This window comes from Mirounga angustirostris, unplaced genomic scaffold (assembly GCF_029215605.1).
Source record: "Mirounga angustirostris isolate CCGP_5_RB_7025 unplaced genomic scaffold, mMirAng1.0.hap1 SCAF_6, whole genome shotgun sequence".
NCBI lineage: Eukaryota > Metazoa > Chordata > Mammalia > Carnivora > Phocidae > Mirounga > Mirounga angustirostris.
Genome location: NW_026991714.1, coordinates 86,253,562 through 86,275,093, shown reverse-complemented (window position 1 = coordinate 86,275,093; position 21,532 = coordinate 86,253,562). Strand labels below are relative to the sequence as shown.

General features: G+C 40.7%; 1 protein-coding gene across 3 annotated transcripts in view; it reads left to right on the top strand.

Moving 5' to 3' along the window:
• The window catches only part of COG2 (component of oligomeric golgi complex 2), a 50,237-nt gene that overhangs the window by 10,642 nt on the left and 18,063 nt on the right, over positions 1–21,532 (top strand). For 2 of the 3 annotated variants that reach the window (XM_045877848.3, XM_045877847.3), the window contains exons 2-8: positions 6,617–6,778; positions 7,910–7,975; positions 10,195–10,275; positions 11,996–12,099; positions 14,757–14,865; positions 15,458–15,637; positions 17,293–17,417. In XM_045877848.3, the coding sequence (XP_045733804.1) occupies positions 6,617–6,778; positions 7,910–7,975; positions 10,195–10,275; positions 11,996–12,099; positions 14,757–14,865; positions 15,458–15,637; positions 17,293–17,417 (827 nt within the window). Of the gene's footprint in view, positions 1–6,616; positions 6,779–7,909; positions 7,976–10,194; positions 10,276–11,995; positions 12,100–12,159; positions 13,659–14,709; positions 14,866–15,457; positions 15,638–17,292; positions 17,418–21,532 lie in introns of those variants that run through there. The other variant, XM_045877849.3, reaches the window with a different exon arrangement.

Genomic DNA, 21,532 nt, shown 5'->3' with positions numbered 1-21,532 from the left:
TTCCTTTTCTTACCTTATTTCATGAGTTTGGATTTCCAGTACAGTGTTGAATAGTAGTAGTAGTAAGAGGGACATCCTTGCCTTGTTCCCCATCTTCTATTTTCTCAGTATTAATATGATGTTAGCTGTGGGTTTTTTGCAGAAGTTCTTTATCAAGTTGAGGAAGTCCTATTTCTTTTCCTAGTTTCCTGAGGGTTTATAATGAAGGGGTGTGATTTTTGTTAAATGTTTTTTTCTCCCTCCATTGATACGATCATGTGATTTTTCTGTTGATGTGATGGATCACATTGATTTTCTAATGTTGACACAGACTTGCATATCTGGAATAAATCCTACATGATCTTGGTGTATAATTTTTTAATATACTGTTTGTTTTTATTTGCTAATTTTTGTTGAAGATTTTTGTATCTGTGTTCATGAGAGATACTAGTTTGTAGTTTCTTTTCATGCAGTATTGGTTTTGGTATTAGGGTAATGGTGGTTTCCTAGAATGAGGTAGGAAGTATTCCTTCTAGTTTTACTTTCTGGAAGAAATTGTAGAGAGTTGTATGTATTTCTTCCGTAAATGTTTGGTTGAATTTACCAGTGATTGGTATTGGTAGTGGTAGCCCTTCTTTCATCTGATACTAGTAACTTATGTCTTCTACTTTTTTTTCTTTGTTCACCTGGCTAAGGGTTTGTCTGTTTTATTGATATTTTCAAAGAACCAGACTTTGGGTTTATTGATTTTTTAAAAATTTCCTGGTTTTATTTACATTGATTTCTGCTCTAATTTTTTTTTCTACTTACTTTAGATTTAATTTGTTTTTTTTTTTGTTGCCTAAAATGGAAGCTTAGATTATTGACTTTCAGTCTTTTTTCTTTTCTAATTTTTGCATTCAAAACTATATTTTCCCTTTAAGCAGCATCCCACACATTTTGCTATGTTGTTTTTTTTCACTTAGTTCAAAATACCTTCTTATTTTGCTTGAGACTTGTCTCATGTGTTATTTAGAAGTGTGTCATTTAACCTCCATGTATTTTGGACTTTTTCAGCTGTCTTTCTGTTACTGATTTTTAATTTCATTGTGGTCTGAGAACATACTTTGTATAATTTTTATTTTTAAAAATTTGTTGTGTTTTGTGGCCCAGAATTATTCTGTCTTGGTGAATGTTCCATATGAGCTTGAGAAGAATGTGTATTCCACTGTTACTGGATTAAGTTGCCTGTGGATGTCCGTTGTATGTTGTGTTGAGTGAGCTATGTCTTGATAACTGATGGTAGTGTTGAGTGAGCTATGTCTTGACTAAATATCTGGATCTGTCAGATCCTTATTGCCCTACTGCTAGATCTGCCCATTACTGATGGAGAAGTGTTGAAGTCACCAGCCATGATGATGGATTTGTTTATTTCTCCCTGCAATTCTGTTTGGTTTTGTCTAACCTTCGTTGATTAGACATATATGCATTAAGGATTATTGTGTCTTCTTGGTCAGTTGATTTCTTTATCATTATGTAATGCTCCTTTTTATGCCTGATAATTTTCCTTGCTCTGAAATGTGCTTTGTCTGAAATTCATATAGCTCCTCCAGTGTTCTTGTGATTAGTGTTACTTTAGATTTTTTAATGTATCGGAACATTTAACTTGTTGATATTTAAGTTGTTTCATTTTTCATTGAGATAAAACCAAAAGCATAACATTTACCATTTTAAAGTGTATTCTTCACTGGTTTTTAGTATATTTACTATGTATGTGGTGCATATGTCACCACTGTCTAATTCCAGAACACTTCCATCACAACCTGTTAGTTCCAGTTCTCCCCTCCCCTTATTCTCTGGCAGTCATGAATCTACTTTCTGTTTTTATGGATTTGCCTATTCTGGAACATACCATGTAAATGGAATCATATAATACATGACCTTTTGCTTCTGGCTTCCTTTAATCTTAGAGTAGAATGTTTTCAGAGTTCACTCATGTTGTAGCATGTAACAGTACTTTATTCCTTTTTATGGCTGTGTAAGAGGCTCTTCCACATTTTAAGTATCCATCAGTTGATGGACGTTGGGTTTATACTTTTTGGCTGTTATGAACAATGCTGCTGTGAATATTCATGTACAGGTCATGGTGTGAACATCTGTTGTTAGTTCTATCAGGTATACCGCTAGATGTAGAATTGCTGGGTAATTGTATGTGGAACTTTTTGAGGAGCGGCCGAACTGTGTTCCGCATTAGCTGCACCATTTTACATTCTCACCGGCAGTATAGGAGGGTTCCAGCTTCTCTGCCTTCTTGCCAGCACTTATCATCTTTTTTTTTTTTTCTTTTTCTTATTTTACTGTAGCCATCCTAGTGGGTGTGAAGTGGTATCTCAGTGTGGTTTTGATTTCGCATTTCGCTAGTGACTAATGATGTTGAACATCTTTACATGTGCCGTTGACCATCTGTGTATCTTCTTTGGAGAAATGTCTCTTCAAAAGTCTTTTGCTTGTTTTTGAATTAGGTTATTTGTCTTTTTATTGTTGAGTTGTAAGAGTTCTTTGCATTTTCTGGTTATTTGATCCTTGTCAGATAGACTATCTGCAGACACTTTCTCCCATTCTGTGAGTTGTCTTTTCATTTTCTCAGTACTGACCTTTGACACACACAAGTTTTTATTTTGATCAAGTTCAGTTTATCTATTATTTCTTAATGCTTTTTGCATCATATCTAAGAAAGCTTTGCCCAACCCAAAGTCACACAGACTTTCACCCGTTTTCTCTAAGAGTGTTACAGTTTTTACTCTCATATTTAAATCTTTGATCCATTTTGAGTTAGATTTTTGTGTGTGTGTGTGTGTCTGAAGTTGGTGTTCCAAATTCATTCTTTTGCATATAGATATTCACTTGTCCCAGTAGGAGGCACTTGAAAAGACTGGGTTTTTTTTGCCCCCATTAAATGGTCTTGGCATCCTTGTGAAAAATCAATTGACCATAAATGTATGGGTTGTAAATACTTTCTTTTTAATTACTTGGTAAATGTACACTATGGTAAAACCATACCTGGTAAGTGAGATGTGTCTGTATTATGGCACTGTGAATTTGGGCTTGCTTGTTGTCATAGCAAAAGCTGCCTTAACCCAGTATTCACAGATGTTCCGAGTTATTTAGTCTTGTGTTATGCAGCATTTGTTTATCTGAGAACAACTACATAAATGGGAAGTTGAATATATATTACCTAATAGCATTTGTTCAGTAGGGCTGAGTCACACAATTTAGAATGCCATCATGAAGTTCAGAACTTCAAGGAATATATAACTGAGGCTGGCAGAGTGATCAACCGAAAGGCATACAGCTGGTGAGTAGCACGGCCAGGATTATGAGCTGAGTCCTGCTCCCATGTTCTTTCTCTAATGTGCTACATAACTATGATGTAAGGTGTTGTCTGAGATGGTCTCAGGAGACAAAAGTCCAGGCTAATTCTGGCCCCAGTTTAAGAGCAGGTGGTTTTCAGTAGAGGACTGTGAAATTATGGTTTAGTATGAAGTCCTCTTCTCTGACACTATCAGGCTCGGTGTTTGGTTGATTAAGAAAGTCAGTTTAAACAAGTATTCTTTAAGGAATGGTGCATATAGTTCTTAGCATTTTATTTGAAAAAAAAGTGTATATATATATATATATATATACACACACACGTATGTTTATTTTCCGTTGAAGTAGTGCCAGGCTCTATTCTCGGACAGCTGATCTGCTGATTAGATTTCTAAGTTGTTGGGGCGCCTGGATGGCTCAGTCGGTTAAGCAGCTGCGTTCAGCTCAGGTCATGATCTCAGGGTTCAGGGATCAAGTCCCACATCAGGCTCCCTGCTCAGCAGGGTCTGCTTCTCCCTCTCCTTCTGCCCCTGCTCTTGCTCTCTCTCACTGTCTCAAATAAATAAATACAGACTAAGAAAAAGATTTCTATGTTGTCTTTTTTGCATTCAGTTTCAGTTTCTTTAACTGAATTGAATGAGAATCCTGTGATCACCCCCTCCCTACCTGGTACATGATCATCTCACCCATACCTAATTTAGCACAAATTTTCTTATTGATTTCTTTGTATCAGGTCTTTCCAAAGTACCTGCCTTAGTTTTCATAAGAACAGTGATCTTTTTGCACTCATATTTTGTTGGTTTACATAGTGTTTAATAAAATTATATAATTATGAAGTAAGTGTAAGGTGGCCTTAATTAATTTGGGAATCATCACGTCTGATTCTTGCCGACTAAACAGCTCAATGAGTAGCAAAGTCACGGGTGAAGTAGATAGTAATTTGCTGCCTCTAAGCATATTAGCCTACCAGGGGCATCACAGTGTTAGAGGGGAAACAGAGCATAGCTAATCCTGTGAGACCAATACTTGGAAATTGATTATGCAAGATTTGGAACATCTGCTGAATGGAACACTCAACATCCACATAAAATACTAATAGAAATGTGTTTTATGAAAAGACATTGAAGTTGTATTTTTAGATGGAAAATAGCAGTTTAGAAGAGCATGAGTATTAAGCTTCTGTGTGTGTGTGTGTGTGTACTTACGTGTGTGTACACACATAGAGAAGGTCTGGGGTTTCCGTTCAAGATGGTGGCGTAGGAGGATCTTGAACTCATCTCTTCCGACGGATACACTGAATCTATAGCTCCATATGGAAAAATTTCCTCTGGAAAAAAACCCTCAAACTAGCTGAGTGAGTCCTATACATTAGGTGAATAGGAAAAAAACCTGCATTGAAGTGAGATTCAATCTTGCCATAAACCCCACCCCTGGCACAGCGACCCACGATTGGGAGGGTACTCACAACCCCAAGCTTCTCCCTGAGGAGCAAAGGGTTTGAACCCCACATCTGATGCCCCACCTTTTAAGACCTGCATCTGAGAGACAAGACCCCACAACATCTAGCTTTGACAGCCATCAGGGCTTGCATGCATGAGACCCACAAGGCTATAGCGAACCGAGAAACAGTTCTTAAAGCAGTTGCGTGAGTGGACTCAACCACCTCAGAACTCAACACAGAAGCAGGGTTCAGCCTTTCTGTAAAAGAGGCTCATTTGCTTATCTCAAAGCCCTGAGGGACAGGCATCTAATTTAACATGCATCTGGGGGCCTAGTAAGGTATTCTCCAAAGATGGAGCCGGCAGGTGCCGTCTTTGCACTGTCCCTCTCCCTCGCTCCTCCTCGCTGGTATCTCCTGGAAAGGAGCTTGTATGCTCATATGATGCCCCAAGTTTTGCATTTGCTACCTAGGGAGTACTTCTAGATCACTTGGCTCCAGTGGCCAGCAAGAGTTATATTCAGAGTAGTGAGTATTGCAGTATTTACAACAGCCAAGACTTGGAAATAACTTAAGTGTCCACCGATGGGTCGATGGATAAAGAAAATGTCATGTGTGTATACAGTGGAGTATTATTCAACCATAAAAAGGAAGTCTTGCCATTTATAACAACATGGATGGACCTTGAGGATATTATATAGCTAAGTGAAATAAATCAGACAGAGAAAGACAAATACTGTATGATCTCCCTTCTATGTGGAATCTGTAAAACAAAACAAAATGAAGTCATGGAGAACAGATTGGTGGTTGCTAGAGGCGGTGGGTGTGTGGAGGGAATGGATGAAGGGGTCAAATGGTATAAACTTCCAGTTAATAAGATAAGTTCTAGGGATGTAATGTACATCATGGTGACTGTAGCAAATAACACTGTATATTATTGTATATTTGAAAGTTGCTAAAACTTAGAAAGAGTTCTTAGCACAAGAACAAAAATGTGTGTGGTGATGGATGTTAACTAGTCTTATGGTGATGATTTCACAATAGATAAAAATATGGAATTGTTATGTTGTACACCTGAAACTAACATGTGTCCATTGTATCTCAATTTTTTAAAAAGTAATTTATATTTTAAAGAGAAAGACCAGGGCACCTGGGTGGCCCAGTCGGTTAAATGTCTGTCTTCGGTTAAGGTCATGATTTCAGGGTCCTGGGATCAAGCCCTGTATTGGGCTCTGGACTCAGCGGGGAATCTGCTTCTCCCTCTGCCCCTTCTCCCACTTGTTCTCTCAATCTCTTGTCTCTCTCCCCCCACCCTCCCTCTCAAAAAAATAAAATCTTTAAAAAATAAAAATAAAAAATAAAGAGAAAAACCAAAACAAAGTCTGGAAGGATGTGAATCACAATGTTAAATAGTGGGAAAAAAACATTAATAGTGCTTAACTGTAGACCATCAGAGAGTGGGTGATTTTTTTTTTACTCTCTTTTATATAATTCTTTGTTGGTTGAAAGTTTGACACTGAACATTTGTTACTTTTAAAATTAAGAAAAAGCTGTTTCTGTTTTGAGAAGAGCCTGTTTGAAATGTATAATTAAGAAAAAATAAAACGCCTTGTAGAATTTAGGCAACAGGAGAGAAGGCTTTTGGTTAGGGGTCCCATTTCCTGCACCCTTATGAAGTGAGCAGACCCCCTGATGTCCCTGTGTGTACTCAGAGGTACTTTTCCCCTGCAGTAATACAGCTTCTTAAATGAATAGAATGGCGTTTCTCTCTTATTCTTTCTCTGATTTTATTTTTATATGGGAAATGTGATATCAGTGCAATCATTTTTTTTTTTCTGGTTTGATTTTCAGGAAGATTTCGATGTCGATCATTTTGTGTCTGACTGTAGGAAGCATGTCCAGCTGGAGGAACTGAGAGGAGATCTGGAACTCTACTATAAACTTCTTAAAACAGCCATGGTCGAGCTCATCAACAAGGATTATGCAGATTTTGTCAACCTTTCCACAAACTTGGTAAACCTGAAATTCACAAGTCCTACACACACAAGACACACTTTCTCATTCATACTTATTTAAAGTGCAGAGTGTTTTTAGAAACCTTTCAGTTGATCCCCCCCGCCGCCAGAAACTTGAAGAGATTGCCAATCTCATTAATAAAATAACTAAACTTTTTAGAATATATTTTTTTGGTTTTAGTTTTTATTCATTTAAGGCTGCTTTAGCTTAATTATGTTTTGAATTCTTAAGTCAGTAGTGAGAAGTAAAGGATAATAATAAGTGAGTGGTTGTTTTGTTAGTTGCTAAGTGATTACCCTGAAGTCTACCTTGGTTTAGACTAATTTGCAGGAGCAAATATCAACTACTCTTAAAGAAATGTTTAATTTACTCCCAGGTATATGTATTAGCCAGAGTTAGGTTGAGGGAACATTGGCCAATATTGGTATTTAGAAGGTTTGGTTTTATAAAAACGTAAGAATGATTTGTAATGAGCATATCAGTTGTTTATAAAAACCGTTTAGAAATGTTGAGTTTTACTACCTGGCAGAAAAGTCTCCTTGTTGATGTTTCATTTTGTTTTAAATCTGTCCAGAGAAGCACAGAAAGTAGCAGCTCCATGGGAATTTCAAGAAGCATTAAAATTAATGAGGTATAGTTGCTTTGGGGAAATATACCACTAAGATAAAAGTTCCAGTAGGATTAGAAACCTAGAAAATTTTATTTCTGTTCTATTTAATTTGAATTTTTCTCAAGGGTTATAATAATGTTTAGGAGAGACATAGCCCATCAGACTTTCACATCAGCTGCCTGAGTACCATAAATTACAGACAGAGAGCTGTTCACTTTCCGTGAAAATTTTTCACATTCATTTAAAATGTCATCTAAAGGCAAATTGTTCCTAAGGAGGCTTTCATTTATCATGACTTCCCTTATTTTTATAGTTTCATGTATATCAACCGATTTTTTTCATATTCTGTGAGCAACATTAATGGCAAAATAACATTTCTGTTGTTTAGCTAGTTACTTAGCAAAATATGGTTGTACCAAAAAAATAACTTAAGCCTGGTACTGCTTTGATCATTAAACAGATACATCACTATTACTCCTGATTGTGATGTGTTTGTGCCAACCTGATTTTGCCTTTAGGTCGGCATGGACAAAGCCCTCAATCAGCTTTCTGTGCCTTTGGGACAGTTACGGGAAGAAGTTCTGGTAAGTCCCCAAATGATATAAAACAATCTACTGTGAAACATGTTGGCCTTGTTGGCTTTTCTCCAAGAATTCCTTTCATCTGTTAGGTTGGTGGTGGTGGTGGTTGTTTTTTAATGGTTCATGATTATAGTACTCACCTTCAGAAAAGTTGTAAATGATTTTCTATTTTTGCATATGCTATTACAACCTGAAAAATATGTTCGATTTGAAGAAGAGAGATTCTCAGAGTAGACAGCCTTAAAATGTCAGGGGAGAGGAAGCGTATTTCCAAATTCAGCTTATTATGCCACTTTGCTCATATGTAAGTGGTTTCCAACTTATGAATGACTTGTATTTTAACAATTTTTAATCTTGTAAGTATTCCCCTCCCCCTCCCCCCCCCCCCCCCCCCCGGTAATTTACTTGCTGTTAGGTTCCTAGACTGGTATACGAAAGCTATGTAATGCCTAATGTAGCTGAAGGATAATATAAATATAATGTAATACCTAATAAATATTACATTTTAATGTTTTGCTCAGAAAGTCTCTGCTGTGGGAATGAGACTCCCCACCTCTAAGCCATTGGGAATAGGAACTCCGCCTGGCTGAACAGTGGAGGGGGAGTTTTGGCATCACTTCCAACAGAAAACTGTGCTGCCTGTCCTCCCCACCTCCCCCCATCCGTGTCTGGTGCCCTGACTTTCAGCCGCCGTCCGTTCTGATGCACTGTCGTAAACTTGGTGCACGACACCATCCTTCCTTGTGTGTCTCCTCTAGCTTGAGTGGCCTTGTGCATCTAGCCCCTAAGACAGTGCCTGCAACCTAAGGAGAGAATATAAGTGGAAGATAATTTAAGGGAAGACACCGTGCGTGGTTAGAGCCGAGAAAATGCAGAGTAACAGAAATGTCAGTGCTGAGAAGCCCATGGGAGGGGTGGGCAGGAAAGAATTTGTGAAAGAGGTAAATCTTGAGCTGTGCCTTGAGCCAGCCAATACTTGCCATTGTTTATGTCTTGTTTGAATTTTACAAAATCTTGTTAAGGTACTTGTCCTTGGGACAGAAGGGTGATTTTTGTGGTCCGCTGTTGGATTCCACACCAGCCGCTGTGTGGCTCTCCTGCCTCCTTCTTGGTGTGCCTCTTCCTCCCTCAGCCTTGTGGCGGTGCTGTTTCCTGAGCCCAGCCTTCCTTTGGCCTCTCGAAACCCCCTTCCTAGAGGCAGATTTGCTCTGCTGACTGCTGCGCGGCTCGCACAGGCTCCCCTCCAGCCTCGCCCCCTGCCAGCACCGTATCCCTTCCCTTTTCCACGGCCTGTCTTTATAGCCACAGGCCTGACCTGCCTTTCTGGTCCCAACTCATGAAGCTACTCTGTGAGATTCTAAGACCACTGAGGGATACGACTGTTTCTCTCTTCTTCATTGTATCCCCATGGGCTCTCACAATACTGACGTCCAGGAGGTATTTCATAATGTTGATGGAATGAATTAATTCACCTTCCTGTAGAATTTTTGTGATATGTCCACTTTATTCTAGTTGTTTCCATTAACTTTTGTTTTGGCCCTAAGTCCTAATTATTTGTACTTGCCTTCATTCATTAGCTTCTGGACATGTTTCTCCACCTATGCGCTTTCTCCCTTTTTCTGGCCTTCTGTTCTTATTTTTTGATTCCTAATATTTCCAAAACAACATTTTGTCATGATGCATCAGTGCTTCAACATTCTTTAGTTCTCCAAAATGTGCAGAATCTAAAGACCTCATCTGAGTGAAGTCCTCCTAAGTTGATCCTCCCTTCCTATTTGTACTTCTCTCCAGAAGGAAGCCTGCAGTGCACATGGCTGTGTGCCCGTCCGAGCCTGACCCTGAGTTGCGTGTGCACTTACATCTTCTCAACTTCCCCTCCTGACCTTGGCAGCAAACAGGCTTTCAGAGTCCGCTTCGAGCCCCATCCCATTTCGAGACTCTCCTGTACCTTGCTTCAGATTATCCATTCTCCGCCCTGACCCCTCTATGACTTTCACTCTATATGTATTCTTCTTCTTCTGCCCGTGCGACCCTGACTTTGTGTCATTTTGCCCCCAAATCATGAGTACCCTCAATAGCAATTGTCTGGTATTTCGTATTTTTGTCAATATGTGCATGGTACTGGTGTGCAGGTATTAAGTTCTGTGGAATTGAATGAGATTTATAAACTTGATAATGTGACAAAACAATTACTACAATTCATTTGCTTTATTCTTTTAAAGAGTCTCAGGTCGTCTGTCAGTGAAGGAATTCGGGCAGTAGATGAACGAATGTGTAAACAAGAGGACATAAGGAAGAAAAAGGTATCCTCCAGTAGATTTCTTACGCTGCATGCCTCTTGTCTCCTCATACTTGTCAACACTATTCAACTTTTTTTCAAAGCTCTTGTGCATGTGCGTTGTACGCATTATAATGTCACATTATCTACTTGAAATAATAAGAATTTTAGAGTTACCCACGTGGTCTCAAGATCACTCACTTTTTCCAGAACAAGAAACAGTAATAACTGTTGTTGGTGAAGCATTTGACAATTTAACCACCATATAAATTTTCAGCGCCCCTGTAAAGAAAATATGCCTGTTTTAGAGAGTAGGATAGAAGTGGGCTTTCTAAAGTAAACTCAGTATTCTGCAGGTTTGTTGTTTTAGAAAAAGCAGTATGTTGCTCTCTCATTCTGCCATGTTTGTTTCTTCTTTTGTTTCCCTCCTTTACATATACCTCTGCATGCATTGCCTTTATTGTTTAGTGGTCCTGGGTTTTAATTTTATTTTTTGATTTTGTTTTCTTTATGTTCTGGTGTTAACTTTTCTTTTATTTTTTTTAATTCCTTAGTTGTGTTAGTTTCAGGTGTGTTAGTTTGTGCTGTGTTAGTTTCAGGTGTGCAAGACAGGCACAGCTCCATACATCCATGGTGCTCACCCCCAGGAGCACGCTCCTTAGTGCCCGTCGCCTATTTAACATGTCCCCGATTTTATTCATGATCATAATGATGTAAGGGCACAGTGGGCATTGGGATCCCAGACTTCTAACTCTAGCCTGCTGCTCTATACAGTGTTTTCTATGTGTATTTATTAGCATATTTGTTAAAATCTCAAGGGGGAGAAGCCTATTTGAGAGACCTTCTGTTTAATTCTCCTTTAGACTCCTCTCAGCTTTTGTCCAAAGAACTCATGTAGTGCTTTTCCAGACAAAATGATAAGCTTCATGAGAGCAGGGCATTTTTCTTATTTTATTCACTTATGTCCCCACTGTCAGGAAGAATGTCCAGCTCCCGGGGGGTGTTCAGTAACTATTTGTTGAATGGATGACTTCGTCTGTTTTTGTTCTTTTAAGGATGAGAGTTTTCATAATGTCCCTCAACCTCTTTGGTAATATTTGTAGTGTAAAAGGTCTTTAATGAATTGACGCTTGCATATAGGTATATGCACATGTAAACTGAGAGGGTAAATATGATCAGAAGCTAAAATTAAAACATGAATAAAGGGCTATATGAAAATAAATGGAGGGGTGCCTGGGTGGCTCAGTTGGTTAAATGTCCAACTCTTGATTTCGGCTCAGGTCATGATCTCAGGGTCGTGAGATCGAGCCCCACACTGGGCTCTGTGCCCAGCAGGATGTCTGCTTGAGATTCTCTCTCTCTGTCTGCCCCTCGCCCCGCACGTGCACACACACTCTCTCTCTCAAATAAAAAAAATAGAAAAGAAATGGAGTGCTCATAGAGAGATTCAGGATGGGAAAAAGAAGAAATAAGAGTACAGAATATGAGAAAGCAAAAGTCTAGGGGTTTTTTTTTTTTCTATGAACTTGCAGTAGAATATTGAAATAGGCTGTTCTAGAAAGCCAGAATTAAGATTTGCATTCTTGAGAATTCCGTGTTTTGTAGAAATATCCAAAATGTAGGATGCTCTATATATTCAGAGTTGACTTTTGGTTTTATATTTTCCTGCATTTAGCATGGGAAATAAAGATAATTAAGGTTAAAGATGGTAACTTTTTTTGTTTGCTTAATTTTTATTTTTATAGATGTGTGTGTTGAGGCTTATACAAGTTATTCGATCAGTTGAAAAAATTGAAAAAATCTTAAATTCTCAAAGTTCTAAAGAAACCTCTGCACTAGAAGCAAGCAGGTAAGCATTTTTTTTACTAAGTAGCATATAAATTAATACTTGACATCCAGTCTAATTTGGGGTTTTTTTTTTTTTAGTTAGAATTCATTTCTGAACAAGAAGAAAATCCAGGTCTGTGCCTTAGTGTTTTTGAATGTAGCTCCAGGAGAGTGGAGCGCATAAAATGGTAAAGTTTATAAAACGTCCCTATAAACCCTTTGGTTATAGGCCACAGTTCCCAACACGTCACCTTTCAGGGGGTCAGAGGCAGTGTGCTTCCAGTGGAAAATTTTTATATTTGGAATCACCTTCCCTGAGGACTAGCAAAATCCTGTTCATCTTCAAGGTGTCCCATTCATCTTTCTTAGATTTTCTTTTGTAGACATGCCCAGAGTATTACAACATTATCAACATTATATCATTATGAAACAGTATAGGACACATTTAGTTGAAATTTATAAACAGGAAAGAAAAAGCGTATGAAATAAGACAAAGATAATGGCTCTCTTTGTTATACTGTGACTGTCTTATTCCCCTCCTGGTGTGAATTTCCGATCAGCCAGGTAGATGAGTGACTCAGAAAATGAGTTATTAGATCGTGTTAAGGCCAGTGGGATGCAGTGTGGTGCAGTGGGGAGAACACAGGCTTGTACTGCATGTAGCAGCTGGGCCACGCGAGTCAAGGTCGCCTGGTGCCCTGTGTCCTCTATAATGTAAAACTAACAGTCACTCCACCTGCAGGCTTGTCTCGACCACTGAGATACGCTCAGCCGTACCTGGCATACATAGGCCCTCATACGGGTCAAATTTCGGTCTAACAGGAGCTTTTTTTTTAAATCACATTGATAGCTGTAATATTTTTCCATGAATAATATTGGATAAACTGCTGCAAAACCAACCAACCAAATCCAAATCGAATGGGCCCATAGTTCAAAGGCTTGGTCATCCTTTAAAGGCATGTTGCATTTCTTAATTTTAGGAATTAAGGTTTTCGATTTGGAAGGGACTTTAGAGACCATAGGCTCCACACCTCTGATGATGTAGATTAAGAACGGAGACATCCCAAAGGAAGCGATTCTCGGGTCCGAGGTCTCTGCCTCCTTTCATACCAAGGCTTGTAACTAAGTGGTCAGTCCCTGCCGTGTTTGTGTCTTCAGCCCGTTGCACTAGTGCTTCTGCCCCCGGTCCCGCACACTTGGCAGAGACTCGGTGAGCATCTGTTCTGAGCAGTCCGGGGGGGCCTGTGTGTGTTTCCAGCTGCCCCGCTTTGCTACGGCCCTTGGCAGTGCTCATGACCCCTCCAGCTGTGGCCCCTGGGAAGCCTGCCTTCCAGTGTTCTTCCCATGTTTGCCATTCCTGCTGGGCTCCTCTGGTAGAAACACCTCAGTGATCTCTGTTCCCATAACCGTGTCCCCTTGCAGTGCTGTCTTTGATAGACGTTCTGCTGGCTCTTGCTCAGAATTACCTTTGAGGACTTTTTTTCTTGAGAAGAGCAGCTCTGAGCCCTAGAGTAAGGAAAAGCCGGAGCGGCCTCAGTGCGTAGTAAATACATCATGCTTGCCAGGCCAAGAAACATTGAGGTAAGGATCAATACGAAATGCACACGAGGTTAGTCAGTAGAGTTAGGGATTAGGCTTCGGGCTCGGTCGTGCCAGGCGCTTGCTTTCCCTACACACTAGTTTGGATGCTTCAGGACTGGATGCACCGCCGCTGGGCTCCATACATTCTGTGTTTCCTTATGATGCAGGTCTTCCCCTCACTACCTCACTGCTCATCATCAGATGTAGGGTGCCTCAGAAAAGCCCAGAGGTGCTTCGGAGGCTTTATAGTTTTTTTTTTCTTTCACTATTCAGCTTCCTTTTTTTTTTTTTTATTATGTTATGTTAATCCCCATACAGTACATCATTAGTTTTTGATGTAGTGTTCCATGATTCATTGTTTGTGTATAACACCCAGTGCTCCATGCAGTATGTGCCCTCTTTAGCTTCCTTTTGAGCAGTGTTGACACTTTATAATAATGTGTTTGTGGGGCGGAGGGAAGTGCATTCATTACACTTGGTGGCATATTCACAATGAGTGTTTTCTCACTAGCACCCAGAGAATAGAGCTTGCTCTTTCTGCTGTTCGGTAAATGTAAACTTAAAGTCAGCTATTCTGAGGTATTTCATTTATTGCTGCTAGAGGGCCAGTTTTATTTGATTGAGGAGAAAACAGTGGTTGGTACTTTAGAAGAATTAGAGGTGTTTTAGAGGGAGGGAGAATGAGGCAGGCGGAGAAGAAGAGGATTCATGGATGAATGATAGGATAGGGCCAGAGAGAGAGAAGGGGGTTAGAGATGAAGAAGGTCACGAATTGGAGAGCCTGAGGAACGTGGTGGAAACACACGGACCCACAGACCTAGAACAGCTCCTGTGGCTGGGGCCGGGCAGCGTCCGTGCTTCTACGGAACGACCCCCACCCCACCCCTGCACCTGGAACCTGCTGCACATATAGCTTGTCCTGAAAATTGATGGCCCGCGGGTGCAGGTGCATTAGCTCCTTAAGGGGGGCCCTGGAAAAACACTGAAGAAAGTCACAGCACAGGGGGCGCTAAAGTCTCACCGTTGCTAACTGGGTGATGTGGTCTCTCAGAAATTAAACAACTTCGGGAACTACATTTCTACAATTGTCTCTACTAGCCCACTTTGGACTGGACAGATTTTGGAGAGAATTGCCACAGAATTTAACCAGCTACAGTTTCATGCTGTTCAGAGCAAAGGCATGCCTCTTCTGGACAAAGTAAGACCGGTAAGTGTTGATTTAGATTTTCAGTTTGCTGTTTGCGAATTTCCTGGATGATTTTGGTTTAACCCAGCATTGCCCCTGATAATTGCTGCTCTACAAGATTTTGAAGCTAGCTTTGAATTTTTTCTTTCAGTTTCTGTTGCTTGGGACCCTGCTTCCAATGTGTCACGCTGTGTAGATTTTGTGTAAAGACACAAGCTTATTCTCCAAACTATAGGAGTAAAATTAACTGTGAATTCCATGGAACTTGACACATTATATGATGTAGTCAGAGTTCATTTATCCAAAGCCCTTGACTGGGTTTAAATGCACCCTTGTCCGATTTACTCTGTGGCTTAAGAGGAAAATAACTTTTTGTCCTTCGGTAATTCTGTCTAAACTTTCCTTTGATGAAGCAAAGATTTACTTACAAAGAAATCGTGGGGAGAAGAGATTCGTTGCTACGCTCCAGGAAATGTTACTATTTTAATCTTACATATATTCTGGTAGAATAAGAGGTTCGCTTTATATATATATATATCATATATATATATATTTGAATTTTTAGAAACTGTTCTCCCTGGAGCTTTCTTGACTTGGCTCTTTGTTCTTGCAGCGTATAGCTGGCATTACGGCCATGTTACAGCAGAGCCTGGAAGGCCTGCTGTTAGAAGGTCTTCAGACTTCCAATGTTGATATAGTACGGCACTGCTTACGGACCTACGCCACGATTGACAAGACGCGGGACGCAGAGGCATTAGTTGGTCAAGTACTGGTGAAACCATACATGGATGAGGTGTGTACACCTCATGTTCTTCGTGCAGCAGACACTCACAGATCGTCTGTTCTGACTTCCATTCTTCCCTGGGTGTGAGAGAGATAGATCAGGGATCTGTCTGTGAAGATTCTCCTGGGTACTGCACTTCCGGTTGGAAGAAAGGGTTGGTCCCTGTTGGTTATCGTCAGCATGGCAGGAATCAGGCATGCACTCTGGTATCTTCTAGTGATGCCAGAGCTCGGGGATCGTCTTAATTTCGTAGGGGTGGGAGTCTTGCCTAGGAAGAAGGTATGGATCAGAACATTTTCAGGTCAGTTTTAAGTTCTGTAAATTATATGTCAATGAAATTGCTGAAAAGCACGTTTGCACTGCTGGGGTCGAATAGAACAGTTAGGCAGATGACCCCACTGCGGCACACGTGCCTGCTGGAGGACCTGGAAGACATCCCTGTGAGCATGGAAAGTCTGTGAGGGGAGATGTCTTCACAGAATAGATTTGGCCTAAGTCTTGAAAACTATGGAGGAGTTTGCCAGGCCAGGAGGGTGGGAGGGAGGGAATATTCAAAGATAAAGGGCTTTCATGGGCAAGTTAGCAGGGTAGTACCTTAAGCACAGAACTTGGTTTTACCCATTGTCCTTGACCTATGAGGATATAGGTAAATACAGGGAGTAAGGATATCCTGCCCCTGAGCAGCCAGAGTATAGGTTGCTCCGTATGGAGTTGCCAGCACTCCACAATTTCCGACTTAGAGAGTGTCAGTTTCATCTGGTTCAAGCTGATAGAAGTCATGAAGCCAGTCCTCAGTGTTTGAGGACTTTCTTCCAGTCACTTGCCAGTGGGAGTGTTCTTTCCGTCCAGTGAGTACAAAGCTACCCACCATGACTTCAGGATGAAAGGCTTCCAGTTTTAAAACGGGACAGTGAATCCCATTGATGAAAGTGAAATTGAAGGATTAATTTCAGTAATCCTCTCAGCTTCATTAGGATTACTAAAAATAAATGATCTGTCAATTCTTTGTGTGTATCCTGTTATATTTCATAGCCATCTCTAGGGGGGTGAAAAAGATTATGTTGTTATTCTTTATCACTAAGTGAAAATATTTTAGTTACTAACTTATGCCTTTTTCATTGAACTGAATCGAATGTGCTAAATTAGGGAAGTACTTTAAGTTTCAGTGGCATGTTAAATGAACCATGGCCACGTTTGTATTTTAAGTATGCTTGTCATTCACCTCCTGAAACTCAACCTTACCACAAAAAATAAAACACTAAAGCAAAATAAACTGTGTTTTCTTCCATCACTCTCTGTCTCAACCCTTTCCCTAATCTGGAGATGGTAGATGACAAGGCCAAGGTGAAGACGATACAGAGCTGTTGTCTGGGGACACAGTGTTTTGCTTTCAAGCTCAGAAGGGAAGCAGATTGTGTGTGATATTTCAGCTTCAGGCCAGTCTCTGTCACCCAGCCTTTGTGTCCCCCAGGGTCAGAACTGTGTCCTCTGCTCCCAGGACCTAGATTTTAGTGCAGCTGTTACCCCCTGTATAGAAAGCATGTCAGGTGGGGAGGAGGAATGAGGACGCGTATTTGTAAGGTTTTCTTTATTCTTTTTTCTGTAGTGTACAGTTCATACTTCTCTTTTAGGTGCTTTAAAAAAAATGCTCTTCCTTCCAATAGGTGATCGTAGAGCAGATTGTCGAGTCTCATCCGAACGGCCTTCAGATCATGTATGATAAGCTCCTGGGGTTTGTTCCTCACCACTGCCGCCTTCTTCGAGAAGTCACAGGAGGAACCATCTCAAGGTGATGGAAACTGCTGTGCTTGTACCTCAGCTCCGTTTAGTAACCGCCCGTTAGCTCCTAGTGGGCTGCTGATCATTGGCTATCTTGTCTGAACTGGGAACGTGGGCACTTTCCTGTTTGTTACCAGTGCCGTGAGGCGGGTATCACTAGCCTGGGTTTACAGGGAAGGAAACTAACAGTGGGATGAATCTTGAAGGTTACATTTCTCGGACTCCAGAGCCTCTACTTTTCCCTTCTCTACACTTTCTCCTTCATCAGGTTCGAAATCAAGATTCGTTTCCTTCCATTATTCTGATGTCATCATCTGTCTAGAAATACCAATTCAGTTTAATTCAACAGGTTTTATACTGATTGTGATTAAAGTCATGTTCGGTTTTCCTTCCCTCTCTTATTTCATTTCCATGGCTTTCCAGTTCTGTTTCCTGAATACTCCATTACCTTCAACCATCACCAGTCCAGACTTTTGTCGTCGTCTTTTGTCCAGGATAGCAGACTCTCCCCACCTGGTCTCCCCAGCTCCACCTGTCCTTCATTGCAACCCTTGGCTGTCCCATCTGCCCAGAACTCTGCTGCTTTCCTAAGTCTTTCGTGGCTTCTCATCGCTCATAGAGGAACATCCAGTCTTCCTTGCGCAGCCTGTGAGGCCCTTGATGCTCTGGTCCTCGGTGGTTCTCCACTGTAAAACTTTCTACTGTGAAACTTTCCCCCATACCACTGTGGTTCCCGGCCAGACAGTAGCACTTGATCTTCCCTAACACACCTTGTACAGAAGATCCCTGGCTTCACATTGGTTCCACTTACGGTTTTTTTACTTTTTACAATGGTGTAAAAGTGATATGCATTCAGTAAAAACCGTACTTCAAATTTTGACTGTGGATCTTTTCCCGGGCTAGTGATCTGCAGTAGGATCCTCTCTCGTGATGCTGGGCAGAGGCAGCGAGCGCAGCTCCCAGGCAGCCACGCAGTCACGAGGATCAACAACCAACACACTTAAACCATCCTGTTTCTTGCTTTCAGTGCAGTGTTTAGTAAATTACATGAGATATCAGATACTTTATTGTGAAATAGGTTTTGTGTTAGATGATTTTGCCCAACTGTACAATACTGTAAGTGTTCTGAGCACATTTAAGGTAGGCTGGGCTGAGCTCTGATGTTCGGTAGGTTAGGGGTATTAAATGCATTTTCAGCTTATGAGATTTACAAATTAACAGTGGGTTTATTGGGTGCGCCTGGGTGGCTCAGTTGGTTAGGCAACTGTGTTTGGCTTGAGTCATGGTCCCGGAGTCCCGGGATCGAGTCCCGCATCGGGCTCTCTGCTCAGTGTGGAGTCTGCTTCTCCCTCTGACCCTACCCCTTCTTGTGCTCTCTCTCTCTCAAATAAATAAATAAAATAAAATCTTTAAAAAAAAAAACAATGGATTTATTAGGAGCTAACTGTCATAAGTCGAGGAACATCTGTATTGTGTGCTTCTGTGTTTTCCCTCATTGTCTCCTGCCCTTCCCATTCTCTTTGTCTTTCTGTTGACCTGTCACTCCACATGAAGCTCCAGCTCAGATACCACTCCTTTTTTTTTTTTTTTAGATTATTTATTTATTTATTACAGCGAAAACATAGGCAGAGGGAGGGGCAGAGGGAAAAGCAGGGTCCTCACTGAGCAGGGAGCCCAATATGGGGCTCAGTCCCAGGACCCAGGGATCATGACCTGAACCGAAGGCAGATGCTTAACCTACTGAGCCACCCAGGCATGCCTGAGATACCACTTCTTTCAAGAGACCATCTTTTATCCTGATGTTCAGCATTAAGCACATCCTCTGGATTCCAGGGCACATTGGCTTTTACCTCTGTTGAGGACTGATGTCCATAGGCTTAGCTCGTGCTCCCCTTCTGCACTGCCCACACCTGGCGCAGCATCTTCAAGATAGCAACTACCCAGTGTCTGCAAAATGGAAGAATTAATCTATTTTCAGCATTAGAAAGGCTACTGAGGTCCCTAATCTTTATGAAGTAAGCAAGCAATATATTTGGTCTTGAATTTTTGTTCTTTGAAAAGAAAAATCTGAGGTAATAAATATGCCACCTGACCATTGAAGTACCCTATTTCTACTACATGATTTTAGAGAAAGCCTGGTTTTGCCACTTGCATTTAGTAATCATGAAGATTTTGTGGATTTGGATTTCACATAAGAATTTAGAAGTCATGATGTAGGAACACCTGGGTAGTTGTTGGTGGAGCATCTGCCTTCTGCTCAGGTCGGGATCTCAGGGTCCTGGGATCAAGCCCTGTGTCATGCTCCATGCTCAGCGGGGAGTCTGCTGCTCCCTCTGTCCTCTGCCCCGACCCCTGGCTTGTGCTCTCTTGCTCTCAAATAAAATCTTAAAAAAAAAAAGTCATGATGTAAAATTAAAGAAGCCACAGTTAGGAAACAACCAGTCATTAGATTTGACAGGGCTAGTCTTGGTCCTGAAATGTCAAGTTTCAAAGCTTTGCAAGTTCTTCCACAGTTTTCAGTGAGGCAGAATTCACGTAGAAGCCTCAGAAATTTGGGGAATCTATTTTTTTTATTTAAAGATTTTATTTATTTATGTGAGAGGGAGGGGAGAGAGAGAGAGAGAACGAGAACATGAGCAGAGGGAGAGGGAGAAGCAGACTCCCCGCTGAGCAGGGAGCCCAATGCAGGGCTCGATCCCAGGACCCCGATATCATGACTTGAACCAAAGTCAGATGCTTAACTGATGGAGCCACCCAGGCGCCCCACTGAGAAATCTAAATTGTACCTTGGTAGGTCGTCATTTGCCTTAAGCACCCTGATTATGCCGTCCCCGATCACCCCTTGCTTTAGCTCCTGCCTTCAGGTTTCCACACGCTCGGCTCGGTGCTTCCCTTGTCCATTCTTTTCTTTTTCCCTGTGTCGCATCTGTATGTGCCCTTTATAATCTGGCACCAGCAGCATGCAGAATTTATCTTCCGAAGAATAAGGATTCACTTTTCTCATTTGCCATCTGTTTCAACTGTTAATCTTGAGGATGTAAATTTTCTCTTTGGGGCTTTAAGTAGATATTTAACTTGGGGGATGAGGAGATCTTGTCATTTAATATTGCTTATACTCTGTGCATCTGTAGTTTTAAAATCCTTAATGTTATTTTTTCCTTCTCTAGATACCTTAATAGAGCTAGTTCTTAGTATGAGGGAAAGTATATATACTACCGTGAAGTGTGGCATTGGGTATGTGGGAAGTAGGCATCTTCTTTGCCCTCCCCAGCCCTCCAGCCCACCGGTGATTTCTTATCAATACTGAACTATAGTAAGATTATTTGATATCCCTTTCTGGAAGTGAAGTATAGCTTCCTTGATAGTTTGTCTTTCCTGATAATTTTTGCTAAGCAGGAAAATTATGAAAGCATTTTTCTGTTTATTTTTAATACCAGCAATTTGCTATCGCAACTTAGCTACAAAACTCCCAGTTTTTCTAAAATAAGAACATATACTGAATTGCTGACCATTGTTAAAGAAAATTATCTTAAAATAGAGCATATTAAGCAATATACAACAATCAGAGTGGGTAGTCATCGAGGTGGTATTTGCTTCGAAGATATTTATGTGTCTTTAAGTTCAGTAGAAACTTAAGGAATCTGCCTTATTTACTTATGTATGTAAGCATTACTAACATAGCACTTACTGTATGCTGGGCCCCAGCCTAAATGCTTTATAGATATTAACCCATATGATGATCCTATGATACGTATCCTATCATCTCCATCTAAAGATGAAGACAACAAAACATAGAGGTTAGAGGGCACACGATTTGAACCCAGGCACTCTGGCTCCCAAGTGGATGCTTCATCTCAGCGTTGCTTCTCATCGAAGTCTGTGACTGAAATCCAGAGTCCAGCCTTTTGCTAAAAAATGCAAAATAAAGCATGGACACACAAAAAAACATTAATGTGACAAGTTATTTGTGTCAGGATTTGTGATCAAGATTTTACATGGAACAGTCCTAGAATTTTAGAACTGAAGGTGATCTTGGAGATAGCTTCATCTTCACAAAGCTGTTAGTAATTGGTAAATTAGCATAATTTACAGCGCTTTAGGGCTTAGCAGTATTAAGATTGAACA